Source organism: Toxotes jaculatrix, chromosome 11 (genome assembly GCF_017976425.1).
Source record: "Toxotes jaculatrix isolate fToxJac2 chromosome 11, fToxJac2.pri, whole genome shotgun sequence".
NCBI classification, from domain to species: domain Eukaryota; kingdom Metazoa; phylum Chordata; class Actinopteri; family Toxotidae; genus Toxotes; species Toxotes jaculatrix.
In genome coordinates, this window is record NC_054404.1 from 20,132,045 (window position 1) to 20,156,351 (window position 24,307).

Here is a 24,307-nt window from a genome sequence, read left to right on the forward strand (position 1 = left end):
CTTTGATTTCTGCTTTCTGACTAGACTTCAGAGAATTGATCATAAACCTGATTTTGAACTGATGTCCTGTTTTAGAAGTCTGCTTTAGGAAATTTCTGTTTGTGGTGTCAGAGACCCCAGCTGTAGAACAGGTTAATGTACTGTACAATGGGTTTTTAATATGTTCTGTATCTGTGATCGGAGCTGACAGTACTTTTTATGCAGCTCTACTCCTGCAGTCTATCTGGATTTATTATATTGGAGTTCTTTAATAGTTTGTTATAGTCATGATGTCTAAAGGGGAATAACTGACCTGAACATAAGTAATATCACTGTGTCTGACAAATACTAACTGTAAAAATATGTGAAATAAATAAGAAAAAATATATGTATTTGTTCACTCACAGCCCACATAGCATATAAAAGACGATTTATATTAAGTTGGTGTAATACTAATGCTTTATGGTAATATTAAGTCCCCTTCATTAAATGTGTGAGCCCAGTTTGAGGCAAAAGGAAGGACTACCATTTTTCTACCTAATGGGTTTTTAAAAAAGGGCAGAGGGAAAAAAAACAATGTTAACGTAGGAAGAAGAAATGTGAGAAATCACAATATGTTCACTATGATGTTGTTACCATACACTATAAATCCCCATATGAGGAGAGAAACCCAAGCTTCAGCTCTCCCACCACATCCCACATTCCCCGACAGATGTAAAAGGGCTGTAACCTGCCATGCAGCCATTCTACCACGGATATTGTCTGACAATAATACGCTTTGGCAAGAGAGAGCTTATAAAATCTAATTTATTTGGCTAAATTAAGCAAATCTTCGTAGCACGTCACATTCCATCTCCACGTGTGTTTCAGGGCAGAAAACCATGGTGGAGAGAGAGCGGGCAGGAAAATAGAAAAATAGACACAGACTGATCATCTTTCCTCCAATACCATTTTGGACACTGACATCTCATTATGTTCTATCATTTTCTCTGTAATGGTTGTCATGACAGTCAGCTTGTCTAGCTTTTACACTTCATGACACACTATTGATAATAAATACAATTATTTCGCTTTGTGCTATTTAAATGAAATTTCTATTAGATATTAATTTACCAATCTAGTCATATAAATCTAATTTGGTAAACAAACAGATCTGCCTGTTGTATGTTAAGCAAAATCTATGATCAGCACTATTTTGTCTTGTTTCCTACAAGTCAAAGACAAATCAGCAACATCAAATAGATTTTATCTGAATGCTTGACAAGGCTGGTTTAACCTGTGAGGGGAACCCAGGGCAGAAATGAGTTGCTGGGACCAGAGACTGAAGATGTGCACCACTGTTATCCCGATTTTTTAATCACGATCATATCTCGCCACTCTCTATAGCCCTATGTCCACTACAGGAATGTTTTTTTTTTCCTTTCTTAAACCTGCAACAGTAAAACACACGGTTTTTGGTGGTAGTTTACTGAGCTGTGACCAACACTTGCCATACTGTAATGGAGCTGCCGAAAACATTTTATAAATGATGAACCAATGACAAAGTCCAGGCTTCTTTAAGCATTTTTGGTGAGAGTAATAGCCAGAGGGAATTTGAGACAAAGTTAAACCTGAAAACAAGTTAAACATTCATCATAATCTGACAGTGTGGTGAGGAGAAGAAGAAAAAACTAAAATAGCCACAAAAACAGATAACTAAGGGACCACTGCAGCAGAAGCAGCTCAGACATGACTGGTTTTCCACTCTGCTTTCAGAATTTCATGGACATTAATTCAATAGCTGTTTAGACATTTCAGTCCAGACCAAAGTGGTGGACATTCTGACACTGCTATTTTCAAAAAAAGGAGGATTAAAGTCCTCATCACGTCAGTAGATGTTGTGCTTTGTTGCTGCATATTCCTTAAGTTACAACTGATCAGATTACCACATTGCTACACTGTGAACTTGTTTTTGGGCTCTCCTCTCGGGCCCCTGGTGCACTTGCCAACTTTGTCATGTTGATCCAGCCTTGATGTTGGGCATGGGTTCTGCATCACTGCCCATGTATTACTATATGGAGGCCTTAACAACTAAATTACAGCAACAGTCAACCAATGGTAATAAAAAAAAATGTCAGTACAGGAGCTGAGGGAGAAATATTTCAAAGTAATCTAAAGGCTGTGAGTTATAAATAAAGTGTGGGTGGGAGTCTAAACTAATATTACTGACTGAAGTTAAGGGGCATTTGACAAATGGTGAACATACAACAGTAGAAAAAGGTTTTCCGGTCTACAAGGCTCTGCTGCTGGGACCAACAGAGGCATCTGAGGGTCATGCCTGGGACACGGAGCCTCAGTCTAGGCTTGGACATGGGGTGTTGACCTGTTGGTACTGACTCACTCTTTGAGATCTGAGTGGGGCAGGACTCACTGGAAGGTGGCCTTTACCCTCCTCAGTGTGTCCTGGATTCTCCGTGTTTGTCGCTCACTGGATTGCTGGAAGTTGGCATCGTTGCCGGCGGCCAAGAGGTGGATGTCAGAGGTGGCGAGCCGAGCGATGCGGCGCCGAAGGTAGGCCTGCAGCTCCCGGTCCGGGCTGTAGGTGTATGCTGCCTCCTGGAAGGCGTGGACCTGACTCACAACCTTTGCTATGCGCCTAAAACCAAATATGAATGGATTAATGAGAGCATGAAGGAAAATGTAATAAGGACACAGAAGAAAAGTGAAAGTGAAAACATGAGAAGAGTATAAATCTAGGTGCATATTCTACCTGTTCTTTCCTCTTAGCATCATCATCAGCTTTGTCTGTGACCTGATTTGGAGAGAGCGGGGACAACCCAGGGTCCACACTAAACAGCTGCGTCTCTGCCTTTCCCTGATAGATCTCCTGACCCCAGCATCTGGCTATACCCAGTCTCCTCTCAGCATCTGGCCCAAAACCTCTTTTCCAATCAAACCCCATCCCACAGGCGCCATCTGGTGCAACACTGGCACCCCTACCAAACAACCCAAATTCAGCAGCTGTGCCATTACCATCCAACCGCCACTTGTTGTGACCTCAGCATCTGGTCAGCCATATTGGAGTGAAGGAGAAGGACACAGGAAAATGCGTCCTCGTAGCGAGTTGGCCGACTTTGTCATAGATGGATACTCGATGTGTGGGGAGAGTTAATTAATTTTCAGTTAATGACACTGACTGTTCATATTTTGTGTCACTACAAAGATAGGTATCAGGATAATTTCACTGGCAAAATGCATCTTTCACTAACATCCCACCTCAAACATAATTAGTGCAAATTCCAGCCTGCAGTAAAATCATGGCTGTAATGACGGAGGAGTAGGGGTGGAGGTGGGAGGGACTGGGCATTTTGCAGCATGGATATTTTGTTGACAGGGCATCTATTTACTCTCTGTTACTGTCTAACAAGTAAGCACTCTGCTGAAGTTTTTTTTTTGAATCTTTTAACTTCCTGTCTGCACCATAAATAGGGGTTTCTCACATCATGTGGGAGGACATCTGATGCCCGTGACTGCCTTGAATCTGCATTTAAGCAAAGATCTGACTAGTTTCACAACATGAAGTCCAGCATTTTACCAGTAATGTACTAAGTGGTATCAAGAGACAACTTTTTTTATATTTGTTTTATAAACATATCAGTTGCTATTAAAAGATGTCACAGAGCTAATTAGACCATTTCACACTCACAGACCCAGAATCAGCTATACATTACAGATGTATTATAGATAAAGAACAGCTCTACTGAAACACTGACAAACTCTCACTTCACTTTATCTTTACCACACGTTCAAACAGAACTTAGAAAAACTGGTCTGCTTTGTTGTGCTCCTCACAAATGGATCAGTCTTTCTTCTGAAGATTTGAAAACATTATTCTTGAGCATTAAGAGTGCTACTTGTAAAAGCTTATACCATATTTTCTTGTACACAGGTCTCTCGTGAAAGAGAAATCTTGATCACAGTGAGACTACCTGTTTAAATAAAGGATTAAATAAAATATTACTGCTACAATAGTCATACTGACAGGTCACAATGCATTGGTACACTTATAAAACAGTATACAATGTGGAATGTCTGAATGTGACCATTCAAAATGCATTCCTTCATCTGAAACAGACTGAACAGTGGAGACTTACTTGGCTACACTATTACAGTAAACAGGATTTTCATTTCATTTTCGACTTCTTTGTGGAGTAAAAAGGTTTTGTGATTCAACCAAACCTTTTCCACACTTGTTTGAGCGACGATTCATTTTCATACCATCAAATGTCTGTAAGCGGGTCAATAAATTAGATATAAACAATAGTCTGGTTTTCCACGACTAAAGTCCCCCTACAATCAAAAATAAGTGAAATAGAAATAAGCGGAACTCAAGTGTTTGAACATTTTCCACGAGTGAGAAGGAGTTTATATGCTTTTAAGAATTTGTAAAGTAGTTTATTGAACTAGACAAATTTTTATTCAAAGCAAGGCAGTTTCATGTGTCTTACAACATGTCTGGAGGGGATCTTTCATAAATTAACAATTAATGAATATTTATAATTAGACTATTCCTAATTATTATATTATCAATAACGTCATTTGAAATGATCAGACCAACCAAGCAAAAATCATTCAGTTGAATGATTTTGATGTGTAAATTAACAATTAAACATTTCCTGTCGGTCTTTGCTGTCCCTATCAAAATAAAGGAACAAAAATGCCAACAACAGCAACAAGAGGTTAAGAGACAAAAGCAGAAATGGAACAGACAAAAAACACTGGCTGGTGTATTTATCAGTTTATTACAGATCTAAAATTGATCTGGATTTTTCCCTCACCTGAGCTTGGTCCATTTGTAGGCTCCAGTAGTGAGTGTGAACGCTCCGATTTCCAGCTGCTGGACGTGCATGGCCAGGATGTGTGCTGACGGCAGGGTGGGCCTCCTCCTCGAGTGTTCTCCCCCCATCAGACACAGGTCGTCACTCTTCAGAAACACCTGAAGAGAGTTTATCCGCACAGTAAATTCATTAGTTCTCACTGGAAGAGAAAATGTAGGAAATTTCCATGGTACTTGATGCAGTAGTAAGCATGTCCAATGCAGCTGTGTAACATGAATGAAAGACTCAATGAAAGATTTTCAACAAATATAACCTCTTTACCTTTCAAAACCATAAGAGCATATAAAATGTGTTTTTTATTACAGCTAAATGTGAAAGCTGTAAGGAGAGCGAGAGCGTGTTGTTTGATGCATCAGGTTCTTTTCAGGATAACTTTCAGAAGCAGAGCCAGCTGTAAGCTCTCAGCACACAGGCGAGTTGCTTGAAGCTGTTTTTCTATTGATTTGTTTGCCCTGCAGCCCAGTTTCACAATATGTGACCAGCCTAGCCTTCAGTTACAAACACCAGAAGTGTGTGCTTGCTCAAACACACCTACGCGCACACAAACACACACACACCTGCACAGCTCGTAGCTCCTCCAGGATCTCAAACACCTTGGAAGACAGATGTTTCCAAGCCTGTTGGCAAGAGATAAAGCTTTACTTAGTAGCTCCTGAATGAAGACGAATTATACCGTGGTTCAGTCCAACACCAGAGTCAATGAATATAACCTGCCTTTAGATTAAAATATGGAAATTTGTTGTGTTAGTCTCAACACTGGTGTCTTTTAATTGTGAGTTTTTTTTAATTACTCCTTTTGGTAGGCAACATTCCTCCTCACTACTTGAATGCATTAATGCTAATTCCTCATTTGAGAAACTAATTAAACGCCAACCAAGTTCTATCACACGCTGAAGAAAACATTTAGCTCGGGGGCATCTGACTTATTACACAAACTCAGAATCTGCTTGAGGAGGATTTTATGAGATGCAGCCTTACTGGTAATTGCCTGACAATCACGTTCTCCAGACCTCCGAGGACCTGCATGGCTGTGGCAAAGTTCCTGGATTCATAGCAGTGTTTTCCTATCCACAGATACTTGGTCAGCAAAGCAACTTGCGTCTGCGAAAGAGGAGAGCGTGCAATGAAAAAAAAATACAGAGATAAAGTGCTGAACAAAGCAATATGCAAAAACTTAGTAGCTCTTTACACTGGTGTGCTTTTCATGGGACTACAGCAGACTGCATCATGAAGTCCACTGAACTATATACAGTCACTGTTAATAGTGCATTGTATCACTGCTACCGCTGATTATTTTTCCATTTCATGTCCATGTATGAAGAGAATTTTGAAGTTGAAGAAGTTGAAATGCAGGTGCAAACATGTGAACACTGAAATCGCTGAGAGCGTTTGAAATCTTCATTTCAAGCAGCTGAATTGTCAGTTGAAGAGTGAAAGATGACAGCAGTTGAAATGTCAACTGAAATTTAAATGAAAGGAACTGAAATATAAGCTAAAGTTGCCAGATACAGTTTAAGTGCACTGTAAAGAGCTGAAGTGCCAGTTGGAGACTTTGAGCTGTCATGGCACTCTGAAAGACACCGCAGTTTTGAATGGACGTGCAGCTGAACGATTACAGACTGAATGGAGTGTCTATATAAAAATATCAGGAAGCAGCTAAGGTCCAAAAAAAAAATCCATAATAATAACTGTCTATTTTTTCATTGAGTTTCTCAACTTTTTGTAAGACACAAATGTCAGCTTTAATAAAGAACTGCTTCAATACCAACATGTTCTTGTTCCTAACTGAACAGAGAAGAAATTCACAAATGGGGACGTCTGTGACTGATACGTGAGTCCATGTCTGATGAGATCACAAAGCCCAGACTGTGACAGTGATGAACGCCGTTTTTTTTTCTCTCCAGCTGACCCTACATTCACGAGTTATGTCTCCTCTCACCTTTGAGGAGTCACAGATTACTATTTCTGAAGAGACCCAGTGAGTGACACTGTCTGCATATGTGAGCAGCCGCTGGAGATGGCTGTCTGACGATGTCCCCTCAGATGAAAGCAGACTGCTGCCCTCTGCTGGTGGGATGTGCTGGGACACATTCCTGTGGAGGAAGAAACAGAGACGAAGGGAAATCCATACAAGAAATAAGTGCAGAAATAATAATAACTTCATTATTTAATTGCCAGACTTTAATAATTAATAAATTCTTTAGTCATTTATCACAGAAAATAGCAATACTATTCACTGGTTGCAGATTCTCCAATATGAGCTATGCTTCTTTTCTCATTTTTATTTCTATGGGTGTTCTGCTGTTGGCCACAAAAAACAAGAAATTTGAACACGTCACCCTGGGCTCCAGTGAAGTGTAACGGAATTGTTCACTGATATTGTTTATATAACTACATGACAATGATAGTGAAAATAATCATTAGCAGCAACTTTTACCAGAAACATTATTTTTTCATTTATAATAAAAGTATCATGGCTTCAGTGGAAAAGAAGAGATTTCACCACACATATATACACAGAAACATACTGTACACATACATTAGGGGTCAGCAGTTAGGTTTAGTCACGAGGCCACTTTATTTTATTTTTTTTCTGCACTGGCTATTTTACTGGCACTGAGGAAACACAGGCCCATATGTTTGCACTGTTTTATTTATTTATTTCTCTTAATTCACTTCAGTATAAAACTGCTTCATAAAACAGTTTCAAGACTGTGTGTGAGAACAGATGTCTCTTTTTCTCCCATTAGTAAGTTCATGCTGCCAGGTTTACTGCAGCTCACTTTAATACCTGTTTACTGTAAATGACTCATACACGAATGTATTTTCAGACTTGTGATGCAGCTGATTATGGACACCCAAAACACAGTGGCCTTATGGTAGAATGAAGATGAGTATTGATTATCCTGGGGAAATAAAGTACTAAAATGTTGCTTTAGAAACAAATGTCACCAGCACACTATTTCTGATTAACTTTCAATAATTTAATGTTTTATTTGGGAATCACACAAATTTGTTTTGGTCAAACAGGCTAAAACTATTCAATTTAAACAGTTTGAATTCAACAGCACTTGTTTGTGGATTGTAATATTATTGAGGTTATTAGACTTCATTTCAGAACCAGGCACTGTTCCAACAGCCTGGCACAGAACAAAGCACAGTGTATGAGTCTCACGTGGGAGTGTCAAGTATCAGAATTATTTACATGAGCCTTGTGTTTACATTATTATTTACAGGAGAAAAAGTTTGATGGAAACTATAAAATGAGAAACTTAAGCTTTCATCGAGTGGTATATATTGTTGTTGAAAGGCCAGATCTGGGCCACAGGCCACTATTTGCCTACCACCGACAAACACTATACTGTCTTGTAGATGCTGCTCCACATATATAGTATCTGTATATTATGTATGGCACTCAGGTTGCCTAGTCAACATATATGGTTTAAAGGAGAATGCTATGATGTCATGCACTATAAGCAGTAGACTCTCTACATACAGATGGGTTGAAATGAATAAATGAGTGGAGAAGCTTAAATATTAAGAAAATGTCCATACAAGTCACAAGGGGACACTGAATGTTTGATGATTATTTAAACGAGGAGAATCACACACTACATCAAGTCACCAAATCTCAGCTGAACTACTGTGGGAGACATTGGATCAACATGTCAGTCAGAGCTCTCTATCCCAAACATCAGAGCACCAAATGAGGGGGTAGCTGTTCTTGAGGTCTGCGGTGGAACAGAAACTTACGAATACACTTTTATTAGTCACCAACCTCTATCTGCTGTGAAGTCAGTAGACAGTGATTGAAGCTACAACATTGTACTCACTTGTTGGGCATCAAGACTTTGTCTCTGACTCCTTGTACCCTGGAGTTGAGGAAATTAACTGGATGACATCCTTGGAACATTTCCTGCATTAAAGAAGTTAAATCATATGTTGATTAATCAGAGTCTTCTTATGGAATCATAGAGACATGTCTCCATCTAGTGGCTTAAAGTGACAACAACAATGCTAGAGCAAGGTAGTGTATTGAATGGAAGATGTGTACACCTGCTGCAGGAGGGTGAGCTGTTGAGCAATGTGCTGCGCGCTGTATTCATTCTGGCTGAACGGGAGTCGCTCCTCACTATGCAGGCAGACGCTGGAGAGGTCGTCCACCAGGGAGCTATAGCAAGGCACAGGCAAAGCTGCTGCAATGGAGAAGGCCTTCTCTTTAGGCATGGATGCAGAGGGCTCCACCACTCTTGAGATTCTCCACTGAAAAGTTCAGAAAGAGGTGTGAAAATCTGGTGAAACCTGTTCTGAATTGTGTAAACACAATGATACATGGAAAATACAGATTGCTGGTAAAATGCTATTATGTATTTCATGAAGGTACCACTGTTCAACAGCAGTGAGAAAGTAGACTCAGTAGAATCAGTTATGACAGACATAGGATACACAAAAACGCACAGCTGCTGAACTTCTCTCAGTAAAAAACATAACAGATGCTCCCTGATTTCCCTTTAAAAAGTCTAGCTGACAGGCATGGATTTAGACAGGAAATATCTGCAGGCAGAAACTTGCCATTAAATTGTACAGACCTTTCTGCCAAGATCCTCAGTAGATGAATGCAAGCACACAGAGTCCTCATCCTCCTCAATGCTGATTAGGCTTCCTCTCCCTTGGCTCCAACTTGTACTTGGTGGGCTATGCAGAGCAGCAAGAAGTGCCTCCCCTCGGCTGTCTACAGGAATTACCTGTGGAAAAAATAAAATACACCAAATACGCGTTGAACTGTTCATGAACAATTTTACTTTAGCTGTCCAAACTCATGGTGTCTGATGGTCCTTAAATCTATAAAACGTTAGACACTTCCAACAGCAGAAACAGCTGTTTCCATTCTGCTAAACACAAAATGAGGTGGGTCGTTAGCATGAGCAGCAACAGTCAATGAGACAAGTCAAAAAACAGACCAACTATTACAATATAAGTCATATTATTATAGTAGATTATTTACCTCTGTATTAAGAAAGTTTTCTAATGTATCCACAAGACTGGACTTTGATGTGAAGTCCACCTGTTTACAGTCTGTTATCCAGAACTGGAGCAGGTCCAGACTGCGATGGAAGATCTTTTCACTGTCTCCTGACATGTTTGGACCTTCTCTGCAATGGAAAACAAACATATAATTGTCATACAATTAATGGACAGTGTTTCATACTCTTTGCTATAAAGTGTTATGTGTCATAGTTTAGAGGCTGAACTTTCATGGGGATTTTCATGGGTTTTTTGGCATACTGTGGCCTACTGCACTGTACTGAGCTGTTTCTCTATGTAATCATGAGCTAACAGATATACTGTACCTTGCAGAACTGATGAATTTATCCAATATGAACTGCAGTAACTGCTCAGGAGTGCAGAAGAAACGATAGGTATACAGGAACTGCTGGATGTAGCCCTCCACGGCAGCATTTCTGTGATGGAAATGAACATATAACATATAAAGTTCAGAGACCAACACAGTTTAATAACACTGTTCAGTCACAAAATATAACTAAATCTACCACAGACAACTAAGGAATACAATAACATCTGGAAACAAATGAACATCTTTTCTATCCAGTTCCTTTTCCTGGCAGCATATTCCTTCAGCTGCTCCTGGGGGACCCTTCAAGCACTCTCAGACCATGTGGGGGATGTAGTCCCTCCATATGTCCTTTGTCTGGCCCAAGATTTCCTACCACTTAGTTATACCCAGAATATTTTTAAAAAGAGTTTCCAGGGGGCATCATTACAAGGTGCCCTGCATCACATTAAATGGCTCTTTTCAGTGAAAGAGGGAGCAGTGGCGTCACACCAAAGTTCTCTGAAATCATTGTTAGTGGCGGTGGGGCTCATGTGAGCTGACAGACAAATGGGAATTCATGAAAATCGCCTAAGTTCAAGTTTGTAGGTTTGGTGGTGGGGAGTGGTGGAGGGGGAGACACACACACACACAATGAAGTCAGAGGCTCTTCAGCAGGCAAAAAAGAGAAGAAAATACACGTAAAATGTTTTCATTTATATTAATTAATATCATCTAGAAAATAAGTTATCATGATTTTCATTATAGAAAGTCACATTATTTCTGCATTATAATGCACTAGGCAGATGATCGGTTACATAATGTTTTTATGTTATATGAAACATTAAAAAAACATAAAAAAAAAACAACAAAAAAATACAATTTCCAATGAAACTTTAAACTATTATCTTTGATTGTCGTTTTAGGAGAATTAGCTGTAAATAAAAAGTTAAATGTATTTTTATTTTGAAATTGCAGAGGAGTTGGGTGACATTTTTCAACTGTGAGTATTGTCTGCAGTCTTCCTCACAAGCTATACCACCAAGAAGGGATGTAAGCAGGTATGTTGCCTAGGAGGCAAAATCCGGGGCAAAAAGGTCTGTAAATCACTTGCCAAGACGCTGATAGCGCACGGTAACACCTGGAGGCAACTCAGATTATTTCATTTTCATTCCAGTCTCATTTTGTTCAACACAGAGCTTCTCCCATCTGGGTTTCGCAGGGTTAGTGAAAGAATCAAACTGAAGCTGTAAAAGCGGATTGAAGTGGGAGGGACATGTCCTCTCCATAGTGGAAATTATACCCTTTCCTATGTTTATTTCTTAATATAACTGGTTCTGTAGTTTGACCGCGATGCAAATATATTTACTGAGATGGCTATTAAGCCTCCTTTTGAGGCCACAAACTGGAAACTAGTCTCATCAGAGCCTTTAGAAGTTAAAAACATCTTCAGCTTGAGGCAGTGGAAACTAAAAATAGATTTTAAAAAAATGTATGGATTGTGACCTTGTTTTTCTAATTGCTGGTGCCGTTTCTCATGGCAACAGACACAAAGCAAATACTGTAACCTCAAACTTGGGAGCAGCTGTGATAGTGTCATTTTTTACAGATCAGATTAAGCTGTAACACTGGAAGGCAATGCCTTCCAGTGTTACAGGCGTTTGGCCATAAAACAAAGTGTTGGACAAAGTCAAATGTGGAGCCACTGGTGGCGCCAGATGAAAAGTCAGGGGAACACCATAGTCAGTAGGACTCATCCTCTGGCCACATGAATGTCTGTACATAAGTTCAAGTCAAATAGTTGGTGAGATAATTTATATTTTAGAAACTAGATGTAATGAACAAACAGTATCATCAAGGATCTTCTTCAGCTTCTTGCTGTAATCTGCTAATTCTTTGACCTGAGTCCTTGTGGCATCTCTTTGTTGGTCACATCAAAAGCAGCAGGGAGGGTAAATAATTGAGCACAGAACTCGGATCACAGGGGCTGCCCAACACTTTGAAACATTATCACAAGTCTTACCACCTCGTGAATTGACTAGAAAAAAAAACAGTGGCTTGCACATTTCAAATTTAAACCCTCATCAATAATACCTGGTGTAGAGGTAAGCCATGAGGCCCAGAGGAGACCCGGCCTGCAGAGTGCTCTTCCCTTTGCTGGTGCCAAAGTTCAGAATAGAAGGGTCTTCAGAGGATTGGAGGTTCAAAGAACCAGGTCCAGAGACGGCCAAAGAGGGTAATAATGAAACCTCCAAACCCCACTGGTCCACACTCAGAATCTGCAGAAATATGTGAAAACCACATCAATGGCAAGAAGAGCTAGACTGCTCAGAGAGCATGATCAACAGTAGTGATGGGAATTGTAGTACTTTGTCAGCACCTCAAGGTATTTCTTCACACAATCCAAGAAGACCACTTTGGATCTAAGTTCCTCGAGCTGGGACTTGAGTTTGGACAGCATCACTTTGCTCTCAGAACCTTTGGGATACAGTACATACACAGTTTTCTAAATCATACTGGAAGTTAAGCGTGCCATTTTTGTACACCAGCAGTTTTATGAAACCCAACCTTTATTTTTTCTCTCCTGTTGAATCAGCTTCTGGTAGAAATTCCTTGTTTTCTTTAGATTCCTTGTTTCAATAATCAGCTGCTGCTGCAGTTCCTGTTCAAAGGAAATCACAGAAAATCAAACAAAGGCCCTAAAATAACACCACATGCCTTTCACTGAAAGAAGCCTTCAGGTGTTTCCAGCGTGTATGGGGCAGAATTCTTTTTTTCTCCTCACTCTTCACCGTGGCAACAGAACGCAACAGCTCTTTTGAAGTGAAATGAGTGAGAAGTCGCAGCAGCACAGCTCTTAAGGTGCGTTATTAGCTGTTTCACAAACCCTCTGAAGGAACAGTGGTGCCATCAAAGTGTACAAACACAAAGACTATTCATTAATATTCTTTTGCAAATGATAATAACTTCCTCTGCCAAGGGCTAGGTTCAACATATTAATATTCAGATCTAGTTTGGAGAGAATAATATGCCAATTATCTTAAAGTCCCGCACATGCTCTCCTTCTACTTACCCCAAAGCCTGACCGTGCCCCACTTCATTACACTTAAGAAAATAATTCCTGCACTTGTTTATAAAATTCGACCTGGTGAAGGGCTGAATGAAACGTAGAAGCTAAATTGCATACAACAAGAACTGGGATGTAACATAATACATGGATAAAAAGCATAAAGGAGCAAGAAGCAAGAAACCCTGGTCTGTCTTTCTGTTCAAAAAGCATTAATACACACACACACACACAACTCTATACACAACCTATTACAGCAACATGCAGTACATGTAAAAGACATTTATTATATACATTTCACTGTGTTAGAGTAATAAAAGCTGATTTATTTATCAGATTTTCAGATGCTGTTTGTTCAGACACACAGGGTTAAGGTCACAGATGACTCACTGGCAGCAGCCTTCACAGGTTTACCTACCTGTATCTTCACATCTAAACATGGCGATCCTGTGTGCTGTCCCAGATTCATTGCGTACTGTATGACCTCTGAATTGAAGCAATCTTCTCCAAAAAAGGCCAAGGCCCAAGCCGGGCTGAAGCTGAGGCCCAGTCCCTCTGCTCTGGATCCAGGAGAAAGGAGTCGCTCGGACACCAGGGAATCGCTGTCCTCCATGTCCTCCGAGCAGTCGGGGCTCATCTGCTCGTCGTGGGCTCCAGGCAGCCCTTCCTCTCTCCCTGACAGAAACTCAGCTTCAGAGGGGCTTTCATCGCTGCCCCCCACTGAATGATCTCCTCCCTCCATGACCCCTGCGTCTGAACCGTCTGTGCTCATGCCTCGACCGGCGAACATGGACAGCAGAGAGAGAGAGAGAGAGAGGGGGAAGAGAAGAGAAAGACCGAATCACATGGATTTGTGAAGAAAACACAGAGAGAGATCCAACGGTGGTGCTGGGGGTATTTGTTGCTAACCCTGTCATGGCCACACAATGCATCCACTGTTTAACAGATGAGCTTAAAGGCAGTTCAAGCTAAACTGGTTCCATCACTATTTTTTAAATTGTAAGAGCCTGTTTGTAATCAAGACCCCATGTCTACCACATTCTAATAGCACAACAAATGCAGAAGTAAAGGCTTGTGTGTGTTTATGGATATTATTGGCCAGCAATGAGCTAAAGAGGAGAATAAATCTTTAGTGTTTGCTAGCATGCCTTGGACTCCTCTGAATGTGTTACAATCTTAAGAACAGCATCCAGCAGCCACTCACAGCTCTCATGACTTCAGTCAGTAGCCAGATCAATAGAAATTTATCCAGAACTGGCTCGAGGCAAGAGCGAGCTAAGCGGCTGCTTAGGGCCCATGTGGCCACTAGAGGGCCGCCAAGAGTGTTTGAAATGTCCCCCCAGGACAGCTTGACATGCTTTTTTTTGTTTCTCTTTATGTGATATTGTATATTATGTCAATAGTAATCATACAAAAATGCAGTATTATATTAAGAGGCTGGCTAGCTAATACTACTGGTTCAACAAACTCTCAGTGCCTCCACATCCAGGTTCAGTAGTTGGGGGAAAAAAATAAAAATAAAATAAAATAAAATAAAATAAAATAAAATAAAATAAAATAAAATATAGATAGATAGATAGATAGATAGAGAGAGAGAGAGAGAGAGAGAGAGAGAGAGAGAGAGAGAGAGAGAGAGAGAGAGAGAGAGAGAGAGAGAGAGAAGAGAGAGAAAGAAAGAGAGAGAGAGAGAGAGAGAGAGAGAGAGAGAGAGATTTTTTTGCACTCAGTGCAGCAGTGGTGGAAAGTGTATTTAATGCACTTGGTTACAAACTAAGTATGTCTACTTTGCTTGAGTATTTCCATTTCATGCTATTTTATTCTTCTACCCTACTACAGTTCAGAGAGAAAGACTGTTCTTTTTAACTGTGTACACTGTAAAAGTACAATGTTTCCATTATCTGACAGCTTTACTTACTTAGCTTTGCCACATAGATCACATATTTTTGTATTCAGCTTAATGACTGCCTGCTCTACCTTGCTGCTACACTGCTTTTTGCTGAAGAAAGATTAAAATAAGGAAATTAAAGATTTGACATTTGTTAAATTCTGACCATTACAAATCTCTGTATTTTGTAAACTTGGAACTGAATCCAAAGTGACCCAGCTATCAGACCCTCAACCCCTGAGCAATACCTTTGTTTAAACCAGGATAAAACTGAACATGAAGGTCAGTCTCCTACCTTGAACGATGCAGTGTTGACTCTGCTCTGATCTTAATTCCAAATCTTCAAGTGCAGTCTCATTTTCTCCGTGACAGGACCGGGCCTCGGTTTCTTCCCAAGAGTCCAAAGCAGCAGGACTGGAAGTGTGAATGTTTCCATTCAGATCAAGATGGCCGTGCAGGCAAACTTCTCTCTTCCCTCTCCAGACAGTTGCTATCAAGGGTGGGGTAAGGGTTGCCCTTTTCACATCCTTTGATGGAGGCTGCTCATTAGAGCCGCTGTATGGGGTGCATTAGGAGGGTGAAAACACACACAGTGTTCAAAGCTAGTGACAATTAGCACATGTTATAAGAATAATGCCAATGATACGCATTTAAGTATGTCAAAAAATAGACAATTTGGAGAAAACACATGCAAAAGAAAATAGTCACACAAAACTTTCTGCAGATCAAATGCACTTGCAAATGACACCAGTGGATCCATTTAATTGCACCCAGATGAAACACCGTCCACTCCAGTCCATGTCTGAGTTACAATAGACCATGTCTCAGTACAGTCCTCCCTCTATCCCCTCTCTGAATCTGGAATAGTGGAAAAATATAACCCTCCACAGCTGAGCCCTGTGAGTGAGACCACAGCCAGAGGAAAAGTGTCTATCTCCCTGCAAAGCTGTGATGTCTCCCACACCACAGCAGATTAAGGGGTCTCCCCAGGCGTTGCCATGCTCTTAGCATAAGAGCATGGCAACGCCTGGATAAAAAGATGTCTGGGAGAACTGACAAGCTTGACCCTCTGCTCATCCCTGGCTTACATATAAATGAGGAGAGAAGGGTCGAGCATGGAATTTGTTGTCGTCATTCATGTCTTCATTCACACATTCATGCCACCCCTCCCCCCTCGCTGGGCTACTTGTCGGCATATTATTAACAATGCAGATGAGGCTTTGAACATGTATGTTCAGCGTTGTCAGACATTCTCCTTAGCACTAACAAACATACTGCAAAGCTGTTACCATAGGGACCAAGCTGCAGACTGAAGTTTATGCATGAAGTGCATATTGTATTCATGCTCATTTGAATGCTGGTGTGTATGGGTGTGCGCATGCATATGTACTGTAAGTGTGCCGAGGTGGAGAGGTCATGCTCAGTGAGGACTAGATCATTCTGTGTGTCTGTTCTTCAGAACCCTCATGAGAATAAATTACAGACAGACACATTTGGTTATCTCAATATTTAGATGGAAGCGCAGGCTGTTGTGCTGTTAAGAAGATGTATTTTCTCTATTCAAACTATTCTGACACCTCTGGTAATCTCTTTCATTCACAATGTAGGTTAATTGAGGTGATCTGATTCATCAGACAGCCCACTCCCTGAAAAACACTCACTTATTTAAAGGATTAATAATCAAAAATCAAAAAAAAAAAAAAACTTCTTTCTCAATCTGAACTGTGCTGTGAGTGATTCAGTAATTAAAGCTGAAATGTGAAATTTTCCAGATGTCATATAAAGGCAAGAAATAATGAATAATGAAACTACAGCTGCTGTGGCGTTTTGCATGAAAGCCTACCACTATTTAAATCATAACATTTAACTGCTGTACCAGCAAAGTGTGGTCCCACTGAGCACAGGATGTTGATTTGGATGTGACATGAAAATACAGTGTGAAACACATCATTTCCAGGGCACTGGCTCTGTTTTGAAAGGACTATATTAGCACTGTCAAGTACAGGTAGCCCAATAATTACAGTGATTTGCCATTTCGTGTTCACTTCACTGTTGTTATTAGAACCTCAGAAAAAAAAATCTGAGATAACTGGATTGGAGCTAATTTGGTGGCTTATAATATGTAACCATAGTTAACATTCATTCATTGATGATTCATTAAGCCTTCCCGAATCACATAACCTCAAAGCGACTAGATAATTTCTTAATAGAGAGCATCATGAAATCATGTAATGAATCACTGAGCTGTTCCTTAGTTACGCATTACTGAAGTGTTACTGATGCATGTATCACTTCATCAGGATGTACAGTTGGTGGCACCACTACAAAGTTCAGTCTGATGTCTTTATTTAGTAAACTGTTCCTGAAAAGAGCAAAGCAACAAGCCACTGCCACTGGCTACACAGACTTTGTTTAACTTTGTGTAGCACCAATTTAAAGACCAACAGTATCTCAGTTAGTTTAAAAAGGAAAAGACACAAGTGTGTGAGGTTCTACTCACAGTGTGGATGGGCTGTAGTTGACCAGGCAGTGTAAAACACCCAGCAAGTCCTCTTCCCAGTACAGATCACTGAACCTCTCCTTCACAACACTGGCAAAGGTGTGGTACTGGAGGTCCTTCAAAGAGAAGATGTACTCCCCTCGGAAAAGACAAAGAAGTTGATTTTCAAATGAATATGTCTGAACAACTCAAGACGAGATGATGGACCAGGTCACTGCTTTGTTGTTTTATTCAAACATGATTACACAGAAGATGCAAACTGGTATTAAAGGCACATTAAGCAGATTTTTAACCCACTCAGACATAGGGCTGTCTGTTCTCTGTAGCACTGCAGCTGCCTAGTTTACTTCTGCCATCCACTGACATATTCTGACGTCAATGGATACACTGAGAGTTTTAGATAAGAAAGAGCTTTATCTTTTTTTCTGCACCGAGGGGCATCCCAGCAGCTGTGTGCTATCAGAAAGGAGGACTGTATTTTGGGAAGCCAAGTAACCTCCCACAGTGTATACTACAGTATATGTGCAATGGACATTAGAACCAAATTTGAACATTCACAGAAAATGATTATACGTTTAGAAGGAGTATTATCAACGAGCAAACTTCAGGAAGCAGGAATGTTACATAATTGCTGTGTACTAAACCCTTGGTATTGATTTCTCTGTAAATATGAATAGGGCCCCGTGGAGTTTAGTTTTACTGGACAGCACAAATCACTGCATATCATTTTTCATAAAAACTGCTACAAACATATTTAATACAGAGGCTAAATGTATGTGGAGATAAAGATCTACACATACACGAGAATCTGGTTAACTTATAGCTCTCCTGCAGCCATAGAAGTTCATGAAGCCTTGAAAGTTAAAGTGGACAATTAACACAGGCGACCCAACTTTTGTTGGTGACTTACAAACCCTCTGTCTGTACAAAGCCAGTGTTAGAACAAACTGTTACAACACCCTCTGATGCATTATTAGAACAATACTATACTGCAAAGATACATCATATCGAGATACATACCCATGGCGACGTCCTCATGTCCATTATCCAAATAGCCATCAAGTGAAAACTCTCCCTTGAGCAGGTCAATCACTTCCTGTAAGGCAGGATGGACTTTGGGGCAGACGGACTCTGAAGGAGACTGGCTCTCACTTTGTGCTCCTGGATTTGTTTGTCCATTGTAAGCTCTGGGAACGCTTTGACCCAGAGGGCTGTCAGAGATGATGGAGCTACCACTGAAATTTGATGATGGGTCGTATTCCTGGGTTTCAGGCCTCACAGGCGAATTCAGACAGTTAATAAACGGACCGTCAGCGTCCTCTGGAACTGTGATTAGTCCTTGCAGAGGCTGTGGGACCAGGGAGAGATTTATATCCAACCCGAGGAGAGACTCGGGAGCCCTGACCTGCACAGGCACTAAAGAAAGATGTCCTGTTATGGGATCCTGACAAAAGAGGTAATTGTTGAAGACACCACAACCGTTGAGGTTAGTAGATAATGGCTGAGGAAGAGACACCTCAAGACAGGAAATATTAGGGAGAGAAGAAGAAGAGTTGACCGGTATCTTGTTGCTGGAAGTTGTAGGAGTTGTAGTTATGATTGTCTGATTAACAGGCAACTCCTCTGTATGTAGACTGGGCTCAGCCTGTGGGTACTCAGAGTGTGAAGTGAAATCATCCCTTTCCTCGATGTGTTCTCTGGTTTCTGAGAATCCATCCACAGTCCTGTGAAATAAACAATCCCAAATAAGCATTCTCTCTTTCTCTTTTTAAAGCCATGCAGCATTTTGTGTACATATTAGTTAGACTTTTCTCTTCATGTAATTTCTGATTTTAATTCTGGAACTATGCTTATTTGTCTTCTCCCTGACATTTAGATGAGAGGACAGAATATATATCTTATATCTTTTGTTTAGTTTTTTGTGTGTGTGGAGCCAGAAGGAAGTCAGACGGCTCAGAAATAGTACAGCACAATTCCTTACAAAACCAAAATTGTGGAGTTTGTGAGCTTTAGGGGTGTGGGTAGATGGATTTGTTTTACCTTTGGACAGAGCAAGGCTGCCGTCTCACCACTTCCTGCCTTTGCTTAGCTAAGTTAAGCTTACCGTCTTCACGTTTAATTCTTGTCATGAAAGCAAATAAGTGCCAAATGTCTACCTATTCCTTTAAATTTTATGAAATTACTTTCACCTTGATAATTTTTAAAATAGATAGATCAGTGTTACTTAAAAAAATGTACAGTGATAACACATATTACTGGAACATCCTACCCTTCAATGGCAGCTCCGAGGTTTTGGCTCTCCTCCTCTGGCTCCCCCTCATTGGTCAGGATGATGGGGGTGAAGTGTGTGGCGGTGGAAGTGAAGGCTTCTGGGAGTTGGAGTTCCTTGCTGACTGGATAGCTGTGGGGAACAGGGCCAGGCACAGGAGCCAGTCGGCTCTCAGTGGCCATGGGCACAAAGCCTACACACGGTTACAACAATGCCAGATACAATATCAGTGATATTGTCTCATGCAATGCACGTCTGTAAATTACAAACAATGTGTAGCATATCAGGAACATCTGCTTCTGTGGCAGATGTTCTTCCATCTAAGTTAAAAGTCATGATGTCTTATGGATTTTTCAGGGAATCGTCTTCAGTCATCAATGTTAGATGTAGAAAGAAGAGACACTTTTAAGACAAAGAGCTGATAGCAAAATTCAAAGGGTCATCTTAGTATTTGGCACATTTAGAGTGTAATATATTGTACATTTCAAGGTAAACTATATTGCATGAGGGTCATCCAAACTAAAGTGAAGCTGTCCTACCACTGTTGTTTTGTTCAGACTCTTCACATGAGCTTTGATGAGTTTCAGTTGCGCTTAAATCTTCTGCATCAGTGGATTCTGAAACTGGCTGAAAGACAATGGATTTGGTCCTTTACAATAGAGAAACAATGTATTTTTCAGTGAGATGAAACAGGACAGACATTAAGAGAATGACCAAACAGGAACAAACTGACACTGAAACTGAGATTTAAGACGAAGACACGAAGGTGTCAATGTATCTGTAACTTTACCGGGTGAACTCTGCTGATGAGGTTGTTCCACACAGTCTCAGCACTTGTCCCTTGACGTAATAAGTAGTCACGACAGCTCTGAAAGAGGCCCACGTGAAAACAAGAGTGATAACAACGCACAACACTTCACACACGGACACCAATAATGTCAGAATTAATTCTGCCCTGAAGCACTTGTTTAAAAATAAAACCAGTATTTCTAAAACTAACAGCTACTTTTTTAAAAAAAAATGACTGACAGCATAGCAATAAAAGTAAATAATGGTATTTTTGTTGGAGAGTCCTTTCTTGAGAAAATGACAAAGCACTTTTACAAATTGGATTCTCTATATTTAAATTATAAGTGGTTTTCTTGCCGATTTGGTAAGATGTGCCTCTCTGAAGTTGTGATATTTGCGCATTGATATGCAAAAACAAATCAGGCTTTATTTATAGAGAACTTTTCATGCAAGCAAATAAAATCCAAAGTACTCTCCAGACCGCAACAGAGCCAGAACAATAAAGTAGAATAACTCAGCGTTAGAGAATAAAAGAGAATGTAAAAGCAGAAAATTAATAAATAGAAATAAGAGGAAAACTAAAATCATTAGGGGTCCATATTAGTTTTTTTCTTAAAGTTACTTCTCTTGAGCAGATTTCCGTGTGATGGCCTGAATCTTAGGAAATGATTTACAGACAGGACCCTCCTCACACATTTAACAAGACCAGCCTACAGCCATGCTAACAGCTCTGTGAGGCTGTATTTAGATACAGCGGTGCTTGGGCTAAATGCTAACATCAGGATGTTAACATGCTCACAGTGACAATGCTAACATGCTGATGTTCAGCAGGTAATGATTACCATCGTCGCTGTCTTTAAGTAGCATGTTAGCATATATTGTGAGCAGTTTCTGTTTTGCAATAAAATCAACAATAAGAAAAAGGGAAACATTTGGTTGTACAATAATTTTTTTTTGCATATTTGCATAAGTCCCTTGCTCTGTCTATATGTAAGAACAGGCAAAGACAGAAAAGTCAGAGAGTTCAGCTGGAACACTAGAATGAGAAAAGTGATGGGATGGCTGAGACACTGTAATGGTAGACACAGGATCAATTTCAGGCCAGTGCAGCAGGGAATTGCAAATTGCAGGGCTTTGTGCCTAAAAGAAGAAAATGGAGCATGTAGTGTCAGGTAGAGAGCCTAGGTAATAAATACGTTTGGCTGGCAGTAAAAAAAAAAAAAAAAAGATTGAAGAAAAAATACATTATTTTCACTAATAATAATTCTACCTTTTTAGCCACAATGATGCTAGGTCTCTCAATAGGCGTCCTCTTTGCCATCTCCAGGAGCAGCCTCTTCAGTTTGCGAGGCATTGCCAGTTTTTGATTCGGTGATAAACTGAACTTGGCTGTGGCCCAGAGAATAGCAGCAACCCCATACACGCAAACCTGAGCCCAGATGGAAAAGAATAAGGGAGAGAAAATACACAACCAAAGCAAATGATTGGTGAAAGTTAATTTAAAAGAATAAGTAAATAAATGAAAGCAGACAGACCTTTTCAGTCACAATGCCATGTTCTTGATATTCAGGAGCAAGATAAAATTCATCTCGGGGTCCTGCAAAGGATTCTGAGTCAGTTACTGAAGTCAGGGAAAGCCACTGTTGGCTCAAGTACTTCAGCAAAGAGTGTATTTTCAACATTTGCTTTGTAAGTAAACAACCAAAGATTAAGAAAAGCAGAACAGAGACTACAGCACAGGACAAAAGTAAACTTACCAATGTTTTTAGGTTTCAAGAAAAGCACCTCTCCCTCGCAGCCCACGTACACCGTGTCTAGGCATAAATAGGCTGATGGAAAAGAGAGAAATCAGCTGCACAGAATTGTGACTAACAAAATTCAAGCTGCGTAGCATAATTTGCATAATTCTTCCGTTCCCTTTATTCTCTCTCCTGTGGAATTTCCCATCATTATTGTAAGAACTGGTCCTTAGACGAAAAGGAAAAAAACTAAACACTAATAAAATAAAAATAAATAGTGTGCCCTTATTTAATTCTTGAAATAATCAACCGTTCTTGCAGGAGCAGGTAATTTTGAGTGCTTAAGTACTGGTTGCAAGCATGAAGTGGGTAAAATCACCTGGAAAGTCAATGTAGGTCTGCAGTGAAGACAGACAGGTGTAACACAGAGCCCACAGCTCATTAACCGTCAGCCTCCGTCCACAACGAGTGAGTAACTCTCTTAGAGAGATCCACTGGAAAATAAAGAACAAACCCAGACTTAAAAAGACATGAGTTACAGAGCTTCAGCTGGTATCTTAGCAGCTCTTATAAACTCAAACTGAAGTAATCCCTTACATGACTAAATCTATTTTTCAACGTTCCAGCCTTCAGTAATGATTTGCCTTATAGGGGTGTTCACGCAACACTTTGGCCTATTACTGTTGAATACTTATGTGATTACTCCGTCTCTTTGAGACTGAATATTCCCCCCTAAAACTGTTGCATAACTCAATTCATTCATACAGTCATAAAACAGGTTCTGAGCCACTGTTCTGACAGGAAGAGATATCACTGAGTAAAGTGAGTACATTCTGGCTGACATGTCAGAGGTCCTCGGTTCTTAGCCCGTGCTTTCTAAACTGATGGCAAAGGTACAGACTTGATTAATAAAGTATCTCTATCTATCTATCTATTAACAACAGAATTTAAAGGGGATAGTTCATTTCTGTAAATTAAATAAGCAGACCTCAGGTTCACGTCTCATCGCAAACAGCTTATTTCTTCCCTGAGAAGACATAAAGTATCCAGAATAAAATTTGATTTACTTGTTGTTACTAACAATCTTTTGCTATTGGCAAATGTTAGCTACTTAGCTTGCTGGCTACACTGATAAGTGAAGCTAAAAAACTAGCATCTTATTGAAGATACCATATTAAACAAATCTAGTTAACTCAACTGTTGCCAATTCTGCACTGACTTACACCCCAACCATCTTTCTCTTTCATAGCTGCTCTGACTGACTCACAGCTCTTCTTCTATATCAGGGGTCGGCAACCTTAAACACTCAGAGCCATTTGGACCATCTCCCACAGGAAGAGAAAACACCCGGAGCCACAAAACCCTTTTGACATCTAAAACACTGCATATTTATTTATTTTTTTTTTTTTAAACCCGTATGCTATGTATAAAAAAACTATAGTGTGTTGCATTTATGAAATCAATGAACTGCTACTCGAAGTTCAAAAACATTTTGAACTCCGAACAAAAGACGCTTGGTTGATGCTAACTTTCAAATAAAACACTCAGTGTCTATTTGAGTCCTCCTCGTATTTATGAAATAAAAATCCAAACTTAAATTATCCACCTGCAACGAACCAAACACGGCGCCTGCTTCTGTGTTCCGCCATCACTTCATCGCGTGCACTGGAGCGTGCAGTCAGCGGTCAACCTGAAAATGTTGCCGCCGGGTGTCGCACATCGGCGGTTGTGACGCATATTTTGAGCGACAAAAAATTAAAAACGTTTTATTTTAATGTTACAAGATCACCATACTCTTCAAATTTATAATTATATTAAAAACGAACGAACTAAAATAAAAATACATTTAAATTAAATACTCTTATAAATA

At 40.1% G+C, this 24,307-nt stretch overlaps 1 protein-coding gene across 1 annotated transcript in view; it reads right to left on the reverse strand.

Moving 5' to 3' along the window:
• Window positions 1-1,352: 1,352 nt before the first annotated feature.
• Window positions 1,353-24,307, reverse strand: part of LOC121189592 (kinase non-catalytic C-lobe domain-containing protein 1) — a 34,648-nt gene continuing 11,693 nt past the window's right edge. The window contains exons 8-31 of the mRNA XM_041049888.1: window positions 22,817-22,931; window positions 22,456-22,527; window positions 22,234-22,295; window positions 21,969-22,127; window positions 20,700-20,777; window positions 20,449-20,536; window positions 19,910-20,102; window positions 18,661-19,364; window positions 17,641-17,779; window positions 15,436-15,695; window positions 13,674-14,029; window positions 12,757-12,850; window positions 12,569-12,666; window positions 12,283-12,467; window positions 10,208-10,318; window positions 9,862-10,009; window positions 9,446-9,601; window positions 8,913-9,119; window positions 8,690-8,772; window positions 6,796-6,949; window positions 5,835-5,957; window positions 5,414-5,473; window positions 4,797-4,954; window positions 1,353-2,614 (exon numbers count right to left, since the gene is read on the reverse strand). Coding sequence (XP_040905822.1) covers window positions 2,386-2,614; window positions 4,797-4,954; window positions 5,414-5,473; window positions 5,835-5,957; window positions 6,796-6,949; window positions 8,690-8,772; window positions 8,913-9,119; window positions 9,446-9,601; window positions 9,862-10,009; window positions 10,208-10,318; window positions 12,283-12,467; window positions 12,569-12,666; window positions 12,757-12,850; window positions 13,674-14,029; window positions 15,436-15,695; window positions 17,641-17,779; window positions 18,661-19,364; window positions 19,910-20,102; window positions 20,449-20,536; window positions 20,700-20,777; window positions 21,969-22,127; window positions 22,234-22,295; window positions 22,456-22,527; window positions 22,817-22,931 — 4,032 coding nt within the window. The 3' untranslated portion in view covers window positions 1,353-2,385. The remainder of the gene's footprint in view (window positions 2,615-4,796; window positions 4,955-5,413; window positions 5,474-5,834; window positions 5,958-6,795; window positions 6,950-8,689; window positions 8,773-8,912; window positions 9,120-9,445; window positions 9,602-9,861; window positions 10,010-10,207; window positions 10,319-12,282; window positions 12,468-12,568; window positions 12,667-12,756; window positions 12,851-13,673; window positions 14,030-15,435; window positions 15,696-17,640; window positions 17,780-18,660; window positions 19,365-19,909; window positions 20,103-20,448; window positions 20,537-20,699; window positions 20,778-21,968; window positions 22,128-22,233; window positions 22,296-22,455; window positions 22,528-22,816; window positions 22,932-24,307) is intronic.